Source organism: Mobula birostris, chromosome 25, assembly GCF_030028105.1.
Source record: "Mobula birostris isolate sMobBir1 chromosome 25, sMobBir1.hap1, whole genome shotgun sequence".
In the NCBI taxonomy this organism is placed as follows: Eukaryota; Metazoa; Chordata; class Chondrichthyes; order Myliobatiformes; family Myliobatidae; genus Mobula; species Mobula birostris.
This window is the reverse complement of record NC_092394.1, coordinates 5,739,563-5,763,751: the sequence shown is the minus strand read 5'-3', so window position 1 is coordinate 5,763,751 and position 24,189 is coordinate 5,739,563. Positions and strand designations below refer to the sequence as shown.

General features: G+C 43.3%; 1 protein-coding gene across 3 annotated transcripts in view; it reads right to left on the bottom strand.

Annotated features, from left to right (window-relative positions):
- Positions 1 to 24,189, bottom strand: part of bcas3 (BCAS3 microtubule associated cell migration factor) — a 975,956-nt gene that overhangs the window by 495,270 nt on the left and 456,497 nt on the right. For all 3 annotated transcript variants that reach the window (XM_072243678.1, XM_072243680.1, XM_072243679.1), the window contains exon 16: positions 22,902 to 23,052. In XM_072243678.1, the coding sequence (XP_072099779.1) occupies positions 22,902 to 23,052 (151 nt within the window). The remainder of the gene's footprint in view (positions 1 to 22,901; positions 23,053 to 24,189) is intronic.

Below are 24,189 nucleotides of genomic sequence, written 5' to 3'. Positions count from 1 at the left end.
CCACACTCAACCGATTCCCAAGCAGACCGTGAATCTTGGATTATAAACAACTCAAACTTTACTATTGCATCTTATCACTATAGTTAAAGCCTTCCTTTTGATTACCAATGTGCAATATGCCCTGGATATTATTTTCTACTTCAGAGTTCAAAGTAGATTTATTATCAAAGTACATATATATATGTCACCATTTACAACCTTGAGATTCATTTTCTTGTGGACATTCACAGTAAATACACAATAGAATAATAACTATAATAGAATTAATGAAAGTCTGTGCCAACTTGGGCATTCAACTAGTGTGTAAAGACAACAAATTGTGCAAATATAAAAAGAAAGAAATAATAATAATAAAAAATAAATAGTCATAGTCATAGTCATACTTTATTGATCTCGGGGGAAATTGGTTTTCGTTACAGTTGCACCATAAATAATAAATAGTAATAAAACAATAAATAGTTAAATAGTAATATGTAAACTATGCCAGTAAATAAGTCCAGGACCAGCCTATTGGCTCAGGGTGTCTGACCCTCCAAGGGAGGAGTTGTAAAGTTTGATGGCCACAGGCAGGAATGACTTCCTATGACGCTCTGTGTTGCATCTCGGTGGAATGAGTCTCTGGCTGAATGTACTCCTGTGCCCAACCAGTACATTATGTAGTGGATGGGAGACATTGTCCAAGATGGCATGCAACTTAGACAGCATCCTCTTTTCAGACACCACCGTCAGAGAGTCCAGTTCCATCCCCACAACATCACTGGCCTTACGAATGAGTTTGTTGATTCTGTTGGTGTCTGCTAACCTCAGCCTGCTGCCCCAGCACACAACAGCAAACATGATTGCACTGGCCACCACAGACTCGTAGAACGTCCTCAGCATCATCCGACAGATGTTAAAGAACCTCAGTCTCCGCAGGAAATAGAGACGGCTCTAACCCTTCTTGTAGACAGCCTTAGTGTTCTTTGACCAGTCCAGTTTATTGTCAATTCGTATCCCCAGGTATTTGTAATCTTCCACCATGTCCACACTGACCCCCTGGATGGAAACAGGGGTCACCGGTATCTTAGCTCTCCTCAGGTCTACCACCAACTCCTTAGTCTTTTCCACATTAAGCTGCAGATAATTCTGCTCACACCATGTGACAAAGTTTCCTACTGTAGCCCTGTACTCAGCCTCATCTCCCTTGCTGATGCATCCAACTATGGCAGAGTCATCAGAAAACTTCTGAAGATGACAAGACTCTGTGCAGTAGTTGAAGTCCGAGGTGTAAATGGTGAAGAGAAAGGGAGACAAGACAGTCCCCTGTGGAGCCCCAGTGCTGCTGATCACTCTGTCGGACACACAGTGTTGCAAGCACACGTACTGTGGTCTGCCAGTCAGGTAATCAAGAATCCATGACAGCAGGAAAGCATCCACCTGCATCGCTGTCAGCTTCTCCCCCAGCAGAGCAGGGCGGATGGTGTTGAACGCACTGGAGAAGTCAAAAAACATGACCCTCACAGTGCCCACTGGCTTGTCCAGGTGGGCGTAGACACAGTTCAGCAGGTAGACGAAGGCATCCTCAACACCTAGTCGGGGCTGGTAGGCGAACTGGAGGGGATCTAAGTGTCACCTGACCATAGGCTGGAGCAGCTCCAGAACAAGTTTCTCCAGGGTCTTCATGATGTGGGAGGTCAATGCCACCGTTCTGTAGTCATTGAGGCCGCTGGGGCGCGGCGTCTTTGGCACAGGGACAAGCAGGACGCCAAAATAAGCAATAAATATCAAGAACATGAGATGAAGAGTCCTTGAAAGTGAGTTCACAGGTTGTGGTAACATTTCAATGATGGGACAAATGAAGTTGAGTGAAGTTATCTCCTTTAGTTCAAGAGCCTGATGTCTGAGGGGTAATAACTGTTCCTGAACTTGGTGATATGAGTCCTAAGGCTTGTGTACCTTCTTGCTGGTGGCAGCAGCAAGAAGATAGCATGTGGTGGTAGGTGTCTCAGATTATAGATGCTGCTTTCCTGCGACAATATCTCATGTAGATGTGTTCAATGGTGGGGAGGGCTTTAGCCGTGATGGACTGCGCCCTATCTACTACATTTTGTAGGATTTTCTGTTCAAGGGCATTAGGGTTTCCATACCAGGCTATGATGCAGCCAGTCAATATACTCTCTACTACACATCTACAGAAGCTTGTCAAAGTTTTAGATGTAATGTTGAATCTTTGCAAACTCCTAAGGAAGTAGAGACGCTGTTGTGCTTTCTTCGTAATGACACGGTGGTGTTAGGAAGTTTGTGAATCCTGTAGAGTTTTCTCTATTTCTGCATAAATATGACCTAAAATGTGATCAGATCTTCACGTAAGTCCTGAAACTAGATAAAGAGAACCCAATTAAATAAAACACAAAAAAAAATACTGCGTCCGGTGCTCCCGATGTGGCCTTTTATATATTGGCGAGACCCGACGCAGACTGGGAGACCGCTTTGCTGAACATCTACGCTCTGTCCGCCAGAGAAAGCAGGATCTCCCAGTGGCCACACATTTTAATTCCACATCCCATTCCCATTCTGACATGTCTATCCACGGCCTCCTCTACTGTAAAGATGAAGCCACACTCAGGTTGGATGAACAACACCTTATATTCCGTCTGGGTAGCCTCCAACCTGATGGCATGAACATCGACTTCTCTAACTTCCGCCAATGCCCCACCTCCCCCTCGTACCCCATCTGTTACTTATTTTTATACACACATTCTTTCTCTCACTCTCCTTTTTCTCCCTCTGTCCCTCTGACTATACCCCTTGCCCATCCTCTGGGTCTCCCCACCCCCCCGTCTTTCTTCCCGGACCTCCTGTCCCATGATCCTCTCGTATCCCTTTTGCCTATCACCTGTCCAGCTCTTGGCTCCATCCCTCCCCCTCCTGTCTTCTCCTATCATTTTGGATCTCCCCCTCCCCCTCCTACTTTCAAATCCCTTACTCGCTCTTCCTTCAGTTAGTCCTGACGAAGGGTCTCGGCCTGAAACGTCGATTGTACCTCTTCCTAGAGATGCTGCCTGGCCTGCTGCGTTCACCAGCAACTTTTATGTGTGTTACAAAAGACATTATACTTGTTCATTTGCAAACCAGAGAAAGTCTGCAGTTGCTGGAAATCTGAGCAACACACACAAAATGCTGAAGGAACTCACAAGGCCAGGCGGCATCTATGGAAAAGAGTACAGTCAACATTTCAGGCTGAAATCCTGCTGAAGGGTTTCGGCCTGAAACATCCACTGTACTCTTTTCTTAGATGCTGCCTGGCCTTTTGAGTTCCTCCAGTATTTTGTGTGTGATACTTGTTCATTTATTAATTGAGAAAAATGATCACATGTATTTGTTGGAAGAAGCATTTGAACCTCTGGGGTAATGCCTTCTACAAAAGCTATTTGGAGTCAGGTATTCCAATCAATGAAATGAGATTGGAGGTGTGGGTTGGGGAGGTGCCCTGCCCTATAAAAAAGAAATACAAAGTCAGGTTACTGACAGAGCCTGCTCTTCTTAAGAAAGATCTCTTTATTTACACCATGCCTCGATCAAAACAACTTTCAGAGGACCTTAGAAAGGAGAAGAATTGTAGAGATGCATGAAGCTGGAAAAGGCTACAAAAGCATTTCTAAAGACCTGAGTGTTCATCAGACCACAGTAAATAAAATTGTCTACAAATGGAGGAAACTCAGTACTCTTGCTGCTCTCCCTAGGAGTGGACATCCTGCAAAGAGCACAACGTGCAGTGCTGAAGGAGGTGAAACAGAACCCAAGGGTAACAGCAAAAGATCTGAAGAAATCTCTAGAACTTGCTAAAGTCTCTGTTCAAGTGCCCACTATAAGAAAAATACTGAACAAGAATGGTGTTTGTGGAAAGACCCCAAGGAGGAAACCATTGCTCTCCAGAAAAAAAAAACAATGCTGCATGTCTCAAGTTTGCAAAAGACCACCTGGATGTTCTACAACACTTCTGGGACAAAGTTCTCCAGACGGATGAGACAAAAGTTGAACCTTTTGGCCGAAACGCACATTGCTGTATTTAGAGGGAAAAGGCAATGCACACTAATACCAACACCTCATTCCAACTGTGAAGGAGCATCATAGTTTGGGGTTGCTTTGCTGTCTCAGGGGCTGGACAGCTTGCAATCATTGAGGGAACAATGAATTCAAAATTGTATCAAGACATTTTACAGGAGTAGCAGTCCATCAGCTGAAGCTTAATAGAAGTTGGATAATGCAACAAGACAATGATCTGAAATACAAGAGTAAATCAACGATATCATTTAAAAATTGGAAAATTCATGTTTTGGAAAGTCCTGACCTTAATCCTATAGAAATGTTGTGGAAGAACCTTAAGGAAGCCCACCAACATCACGGAGCTGAAGCAGTTTTGTAAGGAGGAATGGCCTAAAACTCCCCCAAGCCGATGTGCAGGACTGATTAACAGTTCCCGGAAACGTCTGGTTGAAGTTATTGCTGTACAAGGGGGTCACACCAGTTACTGAAAGCAAAGCTTCACATACTTTTTCCAACAAGTACATGTAATATTGGATTTTATTCTCAGTAAATAAATAAATGTATAATGTATTCTGTGTTATTTATTTAATTGGGTTTTCTTTATCTAGTTTTGGGACTTACGTGAAGACCTGATCACATTGTAGGTGATACTTATGCAGAAGTAGAGAAAATTCTTCATGGTTCACAAACTTTTTAGCCGCACTGTAAGTGCTGGGTCTAGGGCAGACCCTCTAAAATAATACCACAGAGGAATTAAATTAAAAAGTAACAAACAATTTTCAAATCCAACGGTGAGGAAGTTAAATCATTGAGCTTAATAAAGCTCTGTATCTGCTAAGCAGCCTGTGATGTTAGATAGTTACTGGGCAAAGTACACAGTCAGACCAAAAGGCAGGGCTCTAAAAAAGTGCAATTGTTTCAGATTAATTTATCTTTCTCCTTTGATAATTAATTAGTCAAGAGCTTCCCTTTCCATCAAAATCAAGTGCCACTCTGTTTAGTCACCCAGCATGGTTTACTGAATTATAACCCACCAAGGCTGATTATATAGTCACTGGAATGTTAATAACAGCACTACCATTACTGGTAAATAATCTGCCAGTACCAAATTTTCTTGGAAACTCGGATGTACTGTAGACAGCATTCTAAATGGTTGTATCACTGTCTGGTAGGAAGGGACCACTACACCGGATCCAAAAAAGCTGCAGGAAGTTGTGATCTCAGCCAGCGCCATCATGGCCTCCCCATCATCAAGGACATCTTCAAAAGGCAATGCCTCAAAAAGTTGGCATTCATTATTAAGGGCCCCCATCACCCAGGATATGCTGTTTTCTCAATGCCACCATCAAGGAGGAGATACAGGACCAGAAAGCATGCACTCAACATTTCAGGAACAGCTTCTTCCCGTCTGCTATCAGATTTCCAAATGGACAATGAACCCTAGGACACCACCTTACCTCACTACTTTTTCATTTCTCTTTTTGCACTATACAATATATATACATACTAATTTAGTTTATAGTTTTTTTTAAAAACTGTGTCTTGCAGAGTACTGCTACCACAAAACAGCAAACTTCATGACATACGCTAGTGATATTAAAACTGACTCAGATTCATCCCAGAGACATTTGCAGCTCATTTCTATCATTATGATTGAATCAGCATTTTTCTGTCATAGCTGATTGTATCATATTTAAATTTTTCTGCCTGAATTTCCAGTTTTACAATTGATGATTGATTTGTCTATGGGCGAGTTTCTTTACATGCATTAGAATATTTATTTTGACCTTTTCATATGTTTTAAAGAACCATGGATACCTTTTCCCAAATGGTTTGAAAACAAGCTAGTAAAAGTGAGTCTTAAAAGCTACTTCGGGTCAAATTTCAAATTTAAACTATTATCACATGCCTTTTTTTCATATTACATTTTTTTTTACTTTGGAGTGCATAACTCAGTAAGAGCAAAAGCAGATGACTTCCATTATTTGGGCTTTTTTGGTATATAGATCAAATTCCAAAACAAATCTTGCTCGTTTATCTGATTGTTCATTGAATTATAAAGCCATACTTGCTGGTCAATAATTCTGTCAAGACCTCCTCCTTCAGTTCTAAAAAATCTCAAAAACATCTCCCTTCTAGCTCCAAGGATTCCATCATTTCTCCAATCGTAGTGACGACCTCAATTGTCATCAGGCGGCTGGTCTACTTTTCCTCATGCTCTGTAATCTAATCATATCTTCCTCCACAATACCGTGGCACATAACCTCTTGCATTTTTTTCTAAGGACTATATCAGCATTCAATTCAAAGATTACATTAGCTTTATTTGTCATGCGTACATAAAAACCTATAATGAAATACCTACAATCAAATCACTGCGACATCAAATCATAGAATACAAGTACGTCCCTTTAGAACAGAGAGGAGGAGGAATTTCTTGAGCTAGAGGGTGATTAATCTGTGGAATTCATTGCCACAGATGGCTGTGGAGGCCAAGTCACTGGGTATATTTAAGGTGGAGGTTGATAAGTTCTTCATGAGTATTGTGTTCACTCGGCTATACCTACTGATGAGACCCAAAGCCAGGAACTAGAACAAAGCTGGAGCTCTAAAAAAAAACCTTTATTTAGTAAAATCACGCAACTCCAATAATCTTGAAACTCAGCGATACATCCCAAAGCACTACTATTTCAATGGTTCACCCAAGCACATTTGAGACATAGATAGGAACAATGCCCAACCGGTGAAAGTCATTCCGGGATTTGTTTTCAGTTGACAACTGGTTTTTGTTGTTTTGGCTAGTCATAACACTTCCCTCTTGAAGATGATTACTTGTATGATTTGAACCAAGTGTTGATTTGAATTGGAACAACTGGTGATCCTTTTAGTGGTTGCAGGCCTTCACTTTCTCGTCACAATGTTGATTGTGGCTGTGCTGGTACTGGTGATTGGTTCAGTTCTGGTAAAAACAAACCTTTCTAGGAGGAGATGAAGGTCTAACTCTGTGTTTGGTGATTTGCCTGATGAGCACGTGCCTTCAGGAGTACATTGCTGCAACTGGTTGATGTGGCAGCACCAGCGATGTCTGTCTATAATAACTTTGTACAGCACTTTCCCCATTCATTTTTTGACAATCTGACCTGGTACCCAGAGGTTTTGCCCCTTGTGATACTGTCTAGCCCACAATGCCGGGCTGGGTTTGAATGACTTCACCTATTGACCGAGGTCTGTGTGCCTGCCTTTGTGCCCCTGACCATCGGCTGTCTCAGATGTTCGACGAGGTGGTAGCATTGCATCCAACACTGTGCGCAGTTTTCTTCCCAAAAGTACTTCAGCTGGAGACTTCCCATGGAGGCCTGGATGTGCTGTAATTCAATATGTCAGCAGAAACAGGCTGCGAGCTTTGTACGATGCTCCGTTCCCTCTTGATTTCATAAGCGATCGTTTGAAGGTATCTACAAACCTCTCTGCTTGGCTGTTAAGACTGTGGATAATATGGAGGTGAGTAGCTGTGAATAATTCCATTGTTCTGGCAGTATGCAGCATACTGCTGCAAACTGAATTGAGTGCTGTTGCCAGAAATAGCACTATTTCTGGCATCCCAAAGCAGCTTAAGATCTGCAGCTGCTGTTGAATGTTAACCTCTGTCGTTGTTGGCTTCAAAGATAATACTTCTGGCCATTTGGAAAAGGCATCAGCCAGGACAAGCTAGGTGCACCCATTAATTGGGCCAGCAAAGTCAGTATCAGACTCAACTCCAAGGTCTGATAGTCTGAGGCCAGAGTTGTGGATTGTTCTTATTTGGATTCTTTGCTGCTATAGAGCACTGCTTGCATACGGATGTGATATTTTTGTTGCTAGGGTTTTTATTTGATTGATGCCCAAGTGTCTATGGTGGAATTGTTTCAGTACTGGTTAAAGTGTTCCTGGAGTCACTATTCTCTCTCCATACATTAGACAGGAATCCACAGTTGAGAACAATATATGATGTTGGTAGAAGAGTACATCTTCCTCAACTTTGACTGGCCATCCGTCAACGAGGTGTCTGGAGGTACACTGAAGAAGGGGATCTCCAGCCGTTTCTTCTCTGATCCCATTGACTGTGACCGAAGACCTTCAGCAGCATTCCATAAAACCAGGTGGACTTTGCAATCAATTGAAATTAGAGCCACAGCCGTGTCTTCATTTTCAGTAACCTGCTGATTCATTAGTCTGGAGAGGGCATCTTCCTGACCAAGTTCCTGGTTGATGTATACTTGATTTCAAAATTGTAGGCTAATAATATCGAGCTGTATATACCAGGATGCCTTTCTTAGAAGATGGACAACAGTGACTTGAGATTGGTAAGGAGAGTGAAGTATCTGTGAAAATGCATCTTGTGGAATTTCTTCACAGCAAAGATGATTCCCAAGGCTTCCTTCTCAATTTGTCCACAGTTCCTTTCTGCTACTGTCAGTGAACTGATTGCATGCACAACAGCTTTTTCAGAACCATCGAGGAAGATAAGGGATATGTCAGCTCCCACCTCATAGTTGACACATCTGTTACGATGACCATTGGCAACTATGGGTTGAAATGCATCAAGAGAAGGGTGGATGACATCAAAATCCTCTTGGCGCTGTTTGGACCATTTCCATGTAGCACCCTTGATGAGCAGGGCACTGGGTGGCTCCCTCAGCTGGCGCATTGCTGTGAGAAATGCTGAGTAATGTCTCTTCATGTCCAAAAATTATCGTAAAGTGCTGACATCTGATGGTGGACACATCTTTATGATAACAGTGATGTTTTTGAGATATGGTGATGACCATGCTCATCCATGATGAATCCCAGATACTTGATTGAAGACATCTGGAGGCTGCATTAATCCGCCTGAAGTTGCAATCAGAAGTTTTGTAGTTTGCTCAAAACTTGGTCTAGGTGTTGACATAGTTCTGTCTGAACCATGCCCATCACAATGATATCCTCAAGGTAAACGGTAACAAAGTCAATACAATCAGCATGGTGTTGATAAGGTGTTGGAAAATTAAAAGAGCTGCCTTTATCCTGAAAGGGATATGGAGGAAGGAAAATAACCCCTTATGCGTTGTAATGGTGAGAAAGTCCTGTGAATTTTCCGCCACTTCTACCTGGAGGTGGACTTTAGCCAAGTGCAACTTTGCAAAGTAGTGACCATGAAGAGATCTGCCGGTACCAGTAATGGGTACTGGTGTGTTTCCTGAGCCACTGAGACCAGTTGAGAAATCTGCACAACCCCACTGAACCGTTGGCTTTCTTGAACTGCCCAATATTAGTAGTTGATAGCTCTGATCATACTAGCTTGTTGCAGGTGACCTAGCTCTTGTTCCATGATTGGTAAGGCTGTGTATGGTATTGGTCTTTTGGGACAGAAAACTGGCATTGCACCTGGATGAAAATAGAGTTCCGCTTGCAGTTTGATGCTGCAAACTAAACCTTCTTGAAACACCACTGCACAGTGCTGTTGCGGTTGTTATTATATGGTCTCACATACTGATAGTGGTATGGCATCGAATGGCATGATTTGAACAGCCAATGTCCTCGTACAGACCTTATCCAGAGGGATGTTTCAGATATCAAGCTTCTCCATCCAATTAATACCATAAGACCATAAGAGCATAAGACATAGGAGCAGAATTAGGCCATTTGGTCCATCGAGTGTGCTCTGCCATTCAATCATGGCTGATCCTTTTTTTCTCCTCCTCAACCCCATTTCACAGCCTTCTCCCCATAACTTTTGATGCCATGTCCAATCAAGAACCTATCAATCTCTGCCTTAAAAACACCCAACAACCTGGCCTCCACAGCTGCATGTGGCAACAAATTCCACAAATTTACCACCCTCTGACAAAAGAAATTTTTCCATATCTCTGTTTTGAATGGGCGCTCCTCTATCCTGAGGCTGTGCCCTCTTGTCCTAGACTCTCCCACCAACCTTTCCACATCTACTCTGTCTAGGTCTTTCAACATTCAAAAAGTTTCAATGAGATCCACCCCCCCCCCCCCCCCATCCAGCGAGTACAGACCCATTGCCATCAAAAATTCCCCATATGATAACCCTGTCATCTGGAATCATCCTTGTGAATCTCCTCTGGACCCTCTCTAATGCCAGTACATCTCCTCTAAGATGAGGAGCCCAAAACTGTTCACAATACTCAAGGTAAGGCCTCACCAGTGTCTTATAAAGCCTCAGCATCACATCCTTGCTCTTGTATTCTAGACCTCTTGAAATGAATGCTAACATTGCATTTGCCTTCCTCACCACCAACTCAACCTGCAAGTTAACCTTCAGGATGTTCTGCACAAGGACTCCCAAGTCCCTTTGCATCTCAGATTTTTGGATTTTCTCCCCCTTTAGAAAATAGTCTGCACATTTATTTCTACTACCCAAGTGCATGACCATGCATTTTCCAACATTATATTTCATTTGCCACTTTCTTGCCCATTCTCCTAATCTGTCTAAGTTCTTCTACCTGTTTCCTCAACACTACCTGCCCCTCCACCAATCTTCATATCATCTGCAAACTTGGCAAAAAAACCATCTATTCCATCATCTAAATCACTTATATACAGCATGAAAAGAAATGGTCCCAACACTGACGCCTGAGGAACACCACTAGTCACTGGCAGCCAACCAGACAAAGGTCCTTTTAATTCCTACTCGCTACCTTCTTCCAATCAGCCAATGCTCTAACCATCTTAGTAACTTCCGTGTAATACACGGGCTCTTAACTTGGTAAGCACCTTGTCAAAGGCCTTCTGGAAGTCCAAATATACAACATCCACTGCATCCCCTTTATCTATCCTACTTGTAACCTCCTCAAAGAATTCCAACAGGTTCGTCAGGTAGGATTTTCCCTTAAGGAAACCATACTGACTTTGTCCTATCTTGTCCTGTGTCGCCAAGTACTCCATCACTTTGTCCCTAACAATTGACTCTAACATCTTCCCAACCATTGAGGTCAGGCTAACTGGTCTATAATTTCCTTTCTGCTGCCTTCCTCCTTTCTTAAAGCATGAAGTGACATTTGCAATTTACCAGTCCTCTGGTACCATACCAGAGTCCAATGATTCTTGGAAGATCATTTCTGATGCCATCACAATCTTTAACACTACCTCTTTCAGAACCTAGAGTGCTGTTCATCTGGTGTTGGTGACGTACATACTTTTAGGTGTTTCAGCTTTTTGAGCACCTTCTCCCTTGTAACATTAACTGCACCCACTTCTCTTCCTTCACACACTACAACATCTGGCACACTGCTAGTGTCTTCCACACAAGCCAATACCAAGGACATTCAGATCTGGCTGGTCTGACAGTTAACACACACTGTTGACTTGATCAGCTTCACCATGCAGTGCAGTTCACTATTCAGCTGAAGAGTTCCACCTGATGCACTGCAGGGGGAGTGTTGAGTTGATTTGACGAGTGGAGACTCAAATGGTCACCATTTGGAGATAATGGTGATGTCCAACGCCAACCTTAAACCTGTCCATTAAATTCCTTATAAATTTGTTGGCTTTTGAAATTTCTTGTCCTTGCATTTCACTGGCCTGGAAGATAGTGAAGGATGGCAAAAGCCTTCTTTGTGACCATGATGTTGGTATTTGCTGCAAATGTGTTTCTTATATTGACAGTTTCTTAAGTAATGCTACACAACACAATTTGAACAAACTGTGCTTGACCACTTGGAGACCTGCTGAGTAATGATGCCTGCGTCATTGGAAACTGCATTAACACAGTTCTGTTTTACCAGGTTGAAATAATGTTTCAACTTGATCAAATGCTAACATCGTTGAGCGACAGCTTCTAAAGTCATATCAGGGCTGTGCTCCAGTGCGGCCAGGAGCCGTTTGCAAATGCCTACATCGCCAGGTGCCTGAAGTCCGCAAATAAAAATCATGCATTTGAACCATGATTCAGTAATGTTACATTCGTGATTGACAACACCAGCATATGTGATGAAGTTATCGGCATTATGATTTTTGCAATGGTGGCGAACACTAAAGAGAGACAACTTCTTTCCAAAAATGCTTGTTATCTGTCAAACGACAAGTCAGGTGGGTTCATCAGCAGAACGAAGTTGAAATAATGCTTATGTTCATCCATATCTAATTTTTGGAGCAAAGTGTATGCGTTCCATGAGTCATCTTTACTAGCAAAATTGACTTGGAATTTACCTTTGTAACATTTAAACCATGATTCAAACTTAATTCCCGAAGCAGCATCGAACTGGAAGCTGGCAATAAGACACAAGAGTAGGTTCACATGAGTTCTGTTCAGTGTTTGACACTGACGTTTGGACTCACTAATAATCTACTTGTCAAGGTTTCGATTGACTTCAGCTGGGCCGCCTCAAATTGAGCTTGCTGCTGTTGTAGAAATGCGCGCGTCTTCTGCTGAAACTGTCATGTCAATATAATACAGGACTTTGTTGTCAATTTGTTGTGCTCTCTTGCCTGGAACTACCAATGAGACTGGAAACTAGGAGATAGAACAAAGCCGGAACTCGAAATAAACCTTTATACAGTAAAACCATGAAACTCCAAAAATCTCAAAACTCAACTGTCCATCTCAAAGCACGACTATTTAAATGGTTTACCCAAGAAAATTTGCGACTTTGATAAGAATAATAACCAATCAGTGAAAGTCAGCCTAGGATTGGTTGTCAGCTGATCAATAGGCGCTGGTTATCTTGGCTCACCTTAACAATGGGTTAGGGGGCCAAAAGTTACAGGGAGAAGATAGGAGAAAAGGTATTGAGAGGGATAATAAATCAACCATGATTTGGAGCAGACTCAATGGGCCGAAAGGTCTAGTTCTGCTCCTATGTCTTATGGTTTGACAGTTAAATCAAATCAGCGAGGATTATGCTGGGTAGCTCATAAGTCTCACTGCACTTCTCATGCCAACTGAGCATGCCCACAACTCACTAGCCATTCCCAGTATATCTTTAGAATGTGGTAGGAAATCAGAGCACCCAGAGAAAAACCATGCTGTCACAGGGAGAATGTAATAGCTCTGTAGAGACAGTGGCACTGTAAAGCATTGTGCTAACCATGATGCTAGCATTGTGTAATGAATGGTCAATTCTGCCAGCAAGATACAGCACATGGGTCAATGTTGGGTTAAATCTGAACATTTAAAGTAATGTAAGGAGTACAAATATAAAAATCTACAGTACTTTCCGAAATAACTGTGATGACATCAATGAAGGAGATTCAGGCTGCACGGACACTTGCTATCAGTCAGACTAATCTGCAGTTATAGGACAGGCAGATGCCATGAAGTGTGTTGATCCCCTCGAGCATTCCCTCAAAGACTTTGGCTGCACAGGTGTGACTACATCTGTTTGATTCACCTGGGACCAGCTGTCTTTGCATCTGCTGAAGACATACTCCATGTTCTTTGCCTCCAGGCATTCCAGCCATTAGCACCACAGAATTTGTTCTATACCCAGTGCATTATATACAACACTGTCCACTGCAGGAATTAAATAGTGCTGTGATGTATTGATAAGACAGAGAAGTAGAATTAGGCCACTCAGCCCACTGATCCACCATTCAATCATGGCCGATTTATTAACCCCATTCTCCTGCCTTCTCTCCATAACCTTTGACATCCTGACTAATCAAGAATCTATCAACTTTCGCTCTAAATGCAATGACTTGGCCTCCACAGCCATCAATGGCAACGAGTTCCACAGATTCACAAACTAGGTGAAGAAATTCCTCTTCATCTCTGCTCTAAATGGTTGTCCCTCTATTCTGAGGCTGTTCCCACTATGGGAAGCATCCTCTCCATATCCTCTCCACATATCCTTCCCAGAATAATTCTCAAGAACCTGCTCTGGACGCTCTCTAATGCCAGCACATCTTTTCTTAGACAAGGGGCCCAAAACTGTTCAAAATACTTCAACTGCCATCTGACCAATGCCTTATAAAGCCTCAGCATCATATCTTTGTCTTTACATTTTAGTCCTCTTGAAATGAATGCGAACATTGCATTTGCCTTCCTCATCACCAACTTAACTTGCAAGTTAACGTTTAGGAAATCCTGCAGGAGGGCTTCCAAGTCCCTCTGCATCTCTGATTTCTGAATTTTCTCTGTTTAGAAAATAGTCTGTATCTTTAATCCTTCTGCCAAAGTGCATGACCATACATTTCCCTGCACTATATTCCATCTTCCACTTCTCTGCTCATTTTCCCAATTTGTTTAAGTCCTTCTGCAGACTTCCTGCTACCACTACACTACTTGCTATGTTTGTATCATCGGTACACTTGGCCACAAAGCCATTCAATTCTGTCATCCAAATTCCAACCACTGCAGAACACAAGTAACTGGCAGCCAACCAAAATAGGCCCCTTTTATTCCCATTCTTTGCCTCCTGCCAGTGAGTCAATCTCTATCCATGCTAGTATCTTTCCTGTACTACCATGGGATCTTTTCTTGTTAAGCAGTCTCATGCATGGCACCTTGTCAAAGGCCTTTTGAAAATCCAAATATATAACATTCACTGACTCCCCTTTGATTACCTTGCCTGTTAATTCCTCAAAGAATTCCAACAGATATTTCAGGCAAGATTTCCCCTTAAGGAAACCATGCTGACTTTGCCCTACTTTATTGTGTGCTTCCAAGTACCCTGAAACCTCATCTTTAAATAATGGACTCCAACACCTTCCCAATCACTAAGATCAGACGAACTGGCCTATATTTTTTTTCCTTCTGTCTCCCTCCTTTCTTAAAGAGTGGAATCACATTTGCATTTTTCCAGTCCTCCAGAACCATTCCAGAATCTTGTGGTTCTTGAAAGATCATTACTAATGCCTCCACAATCTTTTCAGCTTCCTCTTTCAGAAACCTTGGGTGGAGGCTATCTGGTCCAGGTGATTTATCTATCTTCAGACCTATCAGCTTATCAAGCCCCTTCTCCTTAGTAATAGCAACTACATTCAAGTCAGGTCAAGTTTATTGTCATTTAACTATATACATGTAAATAGACACAAGACAATGTTTCTCCGAACCTGGGTGTAAAGCACAGTAGTACACATAACACACATAACACATGATAACTTATGAAGGTAAGGATAAGATCTACAGATGAATCACACATAAATGACCAACTAAAGTGAATTAATATTAAATATGATAAGGTACGGAACAGATTAACCACTGACACTTTGAACACAATATGGCAGGGAGTTCAGAAGCCTAACAGCCTGGGGGAAAGAAAATGTTTTTCATCCTGACTATTCTTTTTTTATGCATCGTAGTCTCCTCCCTGATGGTAGAAAGTCAAAGAGGATGCTGGATGGATGGGTGGGATCCCTGATAATACTAAAGGCACTGTATACGCAGTGCTCCTGATAAATGTCCCCGATGAATGGCAGGGAGAGCCCTATGATCCTCTCAGCTGTTTTCACAGTCCTTTGTAAGGACTTCTGCTCTGATGCTCGACTGCTCCCATACCAGATGGAGTTGCAACTTGTCAGAACGCTCTCCATGGTGCTCCTGTGAAACGCAGCAAAGATGTAAGGCAAGAGTCTTGCTTGCCTCAATCTTTTTAGGAACTGGGGGCACTTCTGTGCTTCCTTGTTCAGGGAGGTGGCATTAACGGACCAGGTGAAGTCACCTGTGATGTGAACTCCCAGGAACTTGGTGCACTTAACTCTCACTATCAAGGAGCCATGTATTTGCAGAGAGGGATGGTTCGTCTGCATCTTCCTGAAGCCCACAATGATTTCCTTTGCCTTCTCCACGTTCAGGCTTAGCTTGTTCTTCTCACACCAATCCATCAGCCGCTCCACTTCCTCCTTATACTCCATCTCGTCATCATTCTTGATAAGGCCAACCACTATTGTGTCATCTGCAAACTTGATGACACTGTTTGAGCTGGATCCTACAACACAGTCATTTATCAGCAGTGTGAATAGTAGTGGGCTGAGCACACAACCTTGGGGAGTGCCAGTGCTCAGCATAATGGTACTAGAGGTGTTGCTGCCCACATAGACTGACTTAAGTCCAGTATCCAGTTGCAAAGGGAGATGTTGAGGCCCAGCGAGGTCAGTTCCCCCACCAGTTTCTGGTGTATGATAGTGTAAACCAGTGAACTGAAATCTGTAAACAGCAGTCTGGCATATGAGTTCCCATTTTCCAGGTGGGACAGGACAGAGTGGAAGGCAGAGGCTATTGCATCATCAGCAGATTGATTTGAGCAATAAGTCAACTTGAAAGGGTCCAATGTAGCCAGTAGAAAGGCTTTAACGTGCTCCGCGACAAGCCATTCAAAGCATTTTCTGCCTCACTTGTCCCCCGATATCCTCAAATTTCTGGCATACTGCTAAGATCTTCCACAGCAAAAACTGATGCAAAATACTTATTATGTTCGACTGGCATTTTTTCTCCCCCATTACTTATTCCTTCTCTCCTCACCTACCCATCACCTTCCTCTGGTTCCATTCTTCCTTCCCTTTCTCCCATGGACCACTCTCCTCTCCTAACAGATTCCTTCTTCTTCAGCCCTTTACCTTCCCCTATCCATGTACCTTCCCCACTCACCTGATCTCACCCACTCAGCTGCCAGCTTGTACTACTTCTTCCCCCCAACTTCTTATTCTGGTTTTTTCTCCCTTCCTTTCCAGTCCTGATGAAAGGTCTCAGCCCAAAACGTCAATCCTTTATTCATTTCCATAGATGCTGCCTGACCTGCTGAGTTCCTCCAGCATTTTGTGTGTGATACTCTAGATTTCCAGCAGCTGCAGAATCTAATGTTTCAGGTCAGGGTAGTTTATATTTTCTTGCACAATCAATGATATCTGATTTATAAGCCTCTACTTTCCTGGCTTATCCCTGCTGCCTTTCTTGGATGAAGATATGCAGAGAGTCAGTCATGATTTTGATGATCAAGTGTCTGGAGTAGAACAGCAGGCACCACTATGGACCATAGTTAATAAATCAGTGGGTACAAAACTAGGTAGTATTAATATCATTCCGGTGATATCCCCTACTTTAGGTTGTGAGACTGAAAACAACAGCTAACTTAGTTGCTAGAGAGGGCAACGTTAATTGAATGTTGTCTGTACAGCCCTTCTTGCAAGATATAGCAAAGATTACTAATCATATCCATGAGCAAACACAACCTTTTTAAATATTTCTTCCCTATTTTGGAGAAATAGCCCACATGCATTTAACCTTAAGGTCAGATACATATCCTGTCAGATTCTAGGACATGTTCACTTCAAGTCTGCTCTCAATGGTCTCAATCTGGTCTTAGTTCTCATTTTGATGTTTCAATTACTTCATAGTTTGTCTCATGTTGCTATGACCTTGTCCAGCCCATGTGACCTCCCAAATCTCTGTCCTCCTCCATCCTGGCAACACGTACAATTCTGATTTCTGACCCAAATCCTCCCTATTCCTCTATGTCTCTTGTGTTTTAAGATGTTCCTTTGACCTACTTAGCTAGTTATTACAAAACAGAAGCTGTTCATTCAGGTCTCAGCCTGATACAGTAATTCCATCAGTCTCCTCAGCCTTCTCCTTATTTCCATGTAACAACTTCTCACAAGTCCATCAACTCCCACTTGCTTCTTTCTGCCATTTTCCTGAACTGGAGGATAATTCATGGTAGTCAATGAACTCAGCAACTCCACCATGGACAGCCCCAAGCCCAGCTGCGAAAGGAGGGTCGGGCATGGGGCTAGTAACCCCATCCTGTAAAACCCCAGTGCTGCAGAAACATCAACAGAAGTTCTAATGATCTCATCCCCATGAAAGGAAGGATACACCAAGAAGATGGGCCACACCTGAAAACACTTGAAAGACTGGCCCAGGATAGAGAACTCTGGCAAGCTGTTAACAGCAGCCTAAGCCCCAGTAGGGATGATGAGTTTATGAAGAAGAATAAACCCACCTGTACAGCTTTCTGACTTGAGAGGAAACCTAAAGGAAGAACATGCAAACTCCACAAAAAGGAGGTCAGGATAAAGCCCAGTGTCAGTAGCTGCAATTGCTACCAGACAATTGCTGCATAATCAAGCAACACACATCAAAGTTGCTGGTGAACGCAGCAGGCCAGGCAGCATCTCTAGGAAGAGGTGCAGTCGACGTTTCAGGCCGAGACCCTTCGTCAGGACTAACTGAAGGAAGAGTTAGTAAGAGATTTGAAAGTGGGAGGGGGAGGGGGAGATACAAAATGATAGGAGAAGACAGGAGGGGGAGGGATGGAGCCAAGAGCTGGACAGGTGATTGGCAAAGGGGATATGAGAGGATCATGGGACGGGAGGCCCAGAGAGGAAGACAAGGAGGGGGGGAACCAGAGGATGGGCAAGGGGTATAGTCAGAGGGGCAGAGGGAGAAAAAGAAGAGTGAGAGAAAGAATGTGTGTATAAAAATAAATAACAGATGGGGTACGAGGGGGAGGTGGGGCATTAGCGGAAGTTAGAGAAGTCGATGTTCATGCCAACAGGTTGGAGGCTACCCAGACGAAATATGAGGTGCTGTTCCTCCAACCTGAGTGTGGCTTCATCTTTACAGTAGAGGAGGTACGCACATGATCCTCTCATATCCCCTTTGCCAATCACCTGTCCAGCTCTTGGCTCCATCCCTCCCTCTCCTGTCTTCTCCTATAATTTTGTATCTCCCCCTCCCCCTCCCACTTTCAAATCTCTTACTAACTCTTCCTTCAGTTAGTCCTGATGAAGGGTCTTGGCCTGAAACGTCGACTGTACCTCTTCCTAGAGATGCTGCCTGGCCTGCTGCGTTCACCAGCAACTTTGATGTGTATTGCTTGAAATACCAGCATCTGCAGAATTCCTGTTGTTTAAGTCTTATCCTCTTGCTCTTCATATACTTGTAGAATGCCTTGGGATTTTCCTTAATCCTGCCCGCTAAGGCCTTCTCTTGGCCCCTTCAGGCTCTCCTAATTTCCTTCTTAAGCTCCTTCCTATTAGCCTTATAATCTTCTACATCTCTAACATTACCTCCTTCTCTGAACCTTTTGTAAGTTTTTCTTTTCTTCTTGACTAGATTTACTACAGCCTTCGTACACCACGGTTCCTGTACCCTACCATAACTTCCCTGGCTCACTGTAAGGTACCTATGCAGAACTCCACACAAATATCCCCTGAATAGATTAGATTATGAGGACACGCAGTCCTCTTTTATTGTCATTTAGTAATGCATGCATTAAGAAATGATACAATGTTCCTCCAGAATGATATCACAGAAACACAAGACAAATCAAGACTGAAAAACTGAGAAAAACCACATAATTATAGCATATAGTTATGATAAAGAACAGACCATGGGCACAGTAGAAAAAAAGTCTCAAAGTCTCTCGAAAGTCCTATCATCTCACGCAGACAGTAGAAGGAAGAAAAAAAACTCTCCCTGCCATGAACCTCCAGCGCTGCAAACTTGCCGATGCAGCACCCTGGAAGCACCTGACCACAGTCCGACTCTTGAGTCCGTCTGAAAACTTCGAGCCTCCGACCAGCCCTCCGACACCGAGCACTGAGCACCATCTCTGCCGAGCGCTTCGACCCTGGCCCCGGCAACAGGCAATAGGCAAAGCCGAGGGTTTGGGGCCTTCCCCTCTGGAGATTCTCGATCGCACAGTAGCAGCGGCAGCCAAGCGGGCATTGCAGAAGTTTCTCCAGATGTTCCTCCGTGCTTCTCACGTCTGTCTCCATCAAATCAGGATTGTGCACGGCCCCTACTTAACAAGTACGATATCATTTCGGAGCGGCCGCATGCGCTGCGTCGCGCCGCCATCTTCTCCTCCCCCTCATATTTACATTTCTTCCATACTTTTCCCTGAGAACATCTGTTTCCAACTTAAGCCTCCAACTTCCTGCCTGATAGCCTCATAATTCCCCTTACTCCAATTAAATGCTTTTCTAACTTGTCTGTTCCTATCTCTCTCCAATGCTATTGTAAAGGAGATAGAATTATGATCACTATCTCCAAACTGCTCTCCCACTGAGAGACCTAACACCTGACCAGGTTCGTTTCCCAATACCAGATCAAGTACAGCCTCTCCTCTTGTGGGCTTATCTACATACTGTGTCATGAAACCTTCCTGAACGCACCTAACAAACTCCATCTCATCTAAACCCCTTGCTCTAGGGAGATGCCAATTGATATTTGGGAAATTAAAATCTCCCATCACGACAACTCTGTTATTATTACACCTTTCCAGGATCTGTTTCCCTATCTGCTCCCTGATATCCCTGTTACTATTGGGCAGCCTATAAAAAACACCCAGTAAAGTTATTGACCCCTTCCTGTTCCTAACCTCCACCCACAGAGACTCCGTAGACAATCCCTCGATGGCGTCCACCTTTTCTGTAGTCGTGACACTATCTCTGATCAACAGTGGCACGCCCCCACCTCTTTTGCCTCCCTCCCTGTCCTTTCTGAAACAGCTAAACCCGGCACTTGAAGTAACCATTCCTGTCCCTGAGCTATCCAAGTCTCTGTAATGGCCACCACATCATAGCTCCAAGTATTGATCCACGCTCTAAGCTCATCCACTTTGTTCACAACACTCCTTGCATTAAAATAGACACATCTCAAAACTTCGGTCTGAGCGCGTCCCTTGTCTATCACCTGCCTATCCTCCCTCTCGTACTGTCAACAAGCTTTCTCTATTTGTGAGCCAAGCTCCTCTTCCCCAGTCTCTTCAGTTCGGTTCCCACCCCACAACACTTCTAGTTTAAACTCTCCCCAGTAGCCTTAGCAAACCTCCCCGCCAGGATATTGGTCCCACTGGGATTCAAGTGCAACCCGTCCTTTTTGTACAGGTCACACCTGCCCCAAAAGAGGTCCCAATGATCCAGAAATCTGAATCCCTGCCCCCTGGTCCAGTCCCTCAGCCACGCATTTATTCTCTACCTCATTCTATTCCTATTCTCACTGTCGCGTGGCACAGGAAGTAATCCCAAGATTACTACCTTTGCAGTCCTGCTTCTCAACTTCCTTCCTAACTCCCTGTAGTCTTTTTTCAGGACCTCTTCCCTTTTCCTATCTATGTCATTGGTACCAATATATACCACGACCTCTGGCTGTTCTCCCTCCTACTGCAGGATACCTTGGACGTGACCTGAAACATCCTGGACCCTGGCACCTGGGAGGCAAACTGCCACCCGTGTTTCTTTCCTGTGTCCACAGAATCGCCTGTCTGATCCCCTAACTATAGAGTACCCTATCACTGCTGCTATCCTCTTCCTTTCCCTACCCTTCTGGGCCACAGGGCCAGATTCTGTGCCAGCGGCACGGCCACTGTCGCTTCCCCCAACAAGGCTGTCCCTCCCAACAGTGCTCAAGCAGGAGTACTTATTGTCAAGGGTACAGCCACAGGGGTACTCTCTAGTACCTGACTCTTCCCCTTCCCTCTCCTGACTGTTATCCACTTGTCTGTCTCCCATGGCCCCGGTGTGACCACCTACCTATAACTCCTTTCTATCACGTCCTCGCTCTCCCTGATCAGGCGAAGTTCATCAAACTGCATCCCCAGTTCCCTAACTCGGTCTCTCAGGAGCTGCAGCTCGACACACCTGGTGTAGATATGGCAGTCCGGGAGGCTGGGAGACTCCAGGACCTCCCACATCTGACACTGAGCACAGAAAACTGACATCACACACATACTTCCTCCTTTCCACAATTAACACAGGTAAACCTACCCCGCCTCGTCCCATTACCACCTAAGCCCATTGAGCCAAAGCCTGATCACTCTGCTGCCCGCTGGATATGGTGGTCTTCTTTTTAAACCTTTCGCGCTCTACTGGCTGATGTCACGCGCCTGCTCAGTCTCGCCTCTCTTTTACCCCGAGTAGTAAAAAAAATCCCTTCGCTCCGAAAAGTCAGCCGTTCACTCGCAGCCTTCTTGCTCCGAATAGAGATGGGGAGGAATTTCTTTAGCCAGAGGGACTGAGTCTGAGGAATTCATTGCCAAGTGATTGGGTATATTTAAAGTAGAAGTTGATAGGTCCTTGATTAGTCAAGGTGTCAAAGTTTAGGGAGAGAATGCAGGAGAATGGGATTAAGAGGAATAATAAATCAGCCATGGTGGAATGGCGGAGCAGACTCGATGGGCCAAATGGCCTAATTTGCTCCTATGTCTTATGGTGTAAGATTAGCAGCGTCCACATTTTTTTTACAAACAGAATTAATGGAATAACGTTTAGTTACACTCTTAGTTCTGTTGAAGGGTTCTGGCTCTATCTCCGTTTTAAATCAGATGCTAACCAACCTACCGTACAACCCTTCTTATTTTCTTTGTGTAGCCAGAAAACTCTAATGGCAGTAATAAAGAGAACTGATATGGAACCCTAGAGGCAGACCTTTTCCCACATTCAAAATAAGAAAAATATATTTGTTATCAACTTCTAAACTCTATAATCTACCAAACATGCCTCACCTCCCTGGTACTCCATTTCACACAGTTTCAGGTTTTTTCCACAATATTTTTTAAACAGCCATATGGCATACAGTTAAATATATCCTGTCTCAAAATTCAGTGAATGCTGCCATTATTTTAAGTAGATACTTAAATGGTAATCTCTTCTGAATTTGTGGTTTATTCATTTTAGATCCTCCTTAAGATGCTAGCAGCTCTTACTCTACCTGCTTAAGTCATCAGGTTCGTAACACCAAAGGAACAGGTGCAGTTTGTAGTCAGGTCCACTGGAGCATATTGTGGTGGAATCTACATTTAAGACAGTCCTGCCATTGCTGAATTTCCATGTTGATATGCAAAGCCAACATGAGTGATGTCTGTACATACGTTTTATGTTAATCTATTTAGTTCCTTGCACATGCCCATTAAAATCATACTGGAAAGTCAAGTCAAAATTCATTACCCTGTGCGCTTTGTGATGGTTCCCAGTGTCATGGGCTGTTTGATCTGTGCCAGAGGCAGCACAATTGTCAGGGTTGGGATGGGTGAGAACCGTGGGTTTCCCAGATTGTTGTTTGTGAAACTGTTGTAACTGTCCTGGCCACTTAGTTTGCCTGCAAAACAAGAGGGAGAAAGAACAAAATGGAATTATTTTGCAAGAAGTAAAAGGGTACATAAAAAGGATCAAAGATCAACTTTATTCGCCATATATATTTACGTGTATTAGGAATTTGCTGTGGTGTTGGCATGACATGCAACAAAATACAACAACATTCAACAATTATAAGAATAGAAAATTATATAAAAATAACCTTTGAGGTTCAGAGTTAATCTGACTAAACAAAACTAGGCCAAATTGCCTAAATAATGGATGATAAAATGTCAATTGTAACATTTAAGAGAAGATTAGATAGATACATGAATGAGAGAGGTATGGAGGGCTATGGTCCAGGTGGAAGTAGATGGGACTAGGCTGCCATGAATCCTGATGAAGGGTCACGGCAGGAAACATCAACTCTTTATTCTTTCCGTAGATGGTGCCTAACCTGCTGAGTGTGTTATACTATGCACTAGGTGGGCTGAAGGACTTGTTTCTGTGCTGTAGAGGTCTATGACTTTAAAAATAGGTCTCCTATAACATTAAACACTGTAACTTTTTGAATGGAATATTCTACCCCAATAGTATTGAATAAATGTTCATTTCATGTAATTCAATAGACAGATCATACTGTACTTTATATGATGCTGAATAAAATATGGCTTAATGCTACATCCACATTTTCTTTCCATTAGGTAGAAAGCACTAGCCTGTATCCATTTTTAAGCTGGTTTCTAGAATAACTCCAGCAGTTTAAGATTGCCATTAATGATGTTCTGAAACATAGCATGACTGTTATGAACCTTCACTAGGTAAGAGACAGTGGCTTTTCAGGTTTATTAGCATCTGGAGCAGGTCCAGTGGTAATAATCTGAGTGTTCAAGACTTACACTGGCTAAGTTGATCATTTTAAAATCAAGATGGAGATGTAATGTCTGGTATGGAAAAACCAATGTCCTTGAACAGAAAACACTACAAAAAGTAATGACCCAGACCATCATGGGTAAAGCTCTCTCCATTGAGCACATCTACATGAAGCGTTGTTGCAAGAAAGTAGCATCCATCATCAGGGACCCTCACCACCCAGGATGTGCTCTCTTCTCGCTACTGCCATCAGGAAGAAGGTACACGAGCCTCAGGACTCACACTCCCA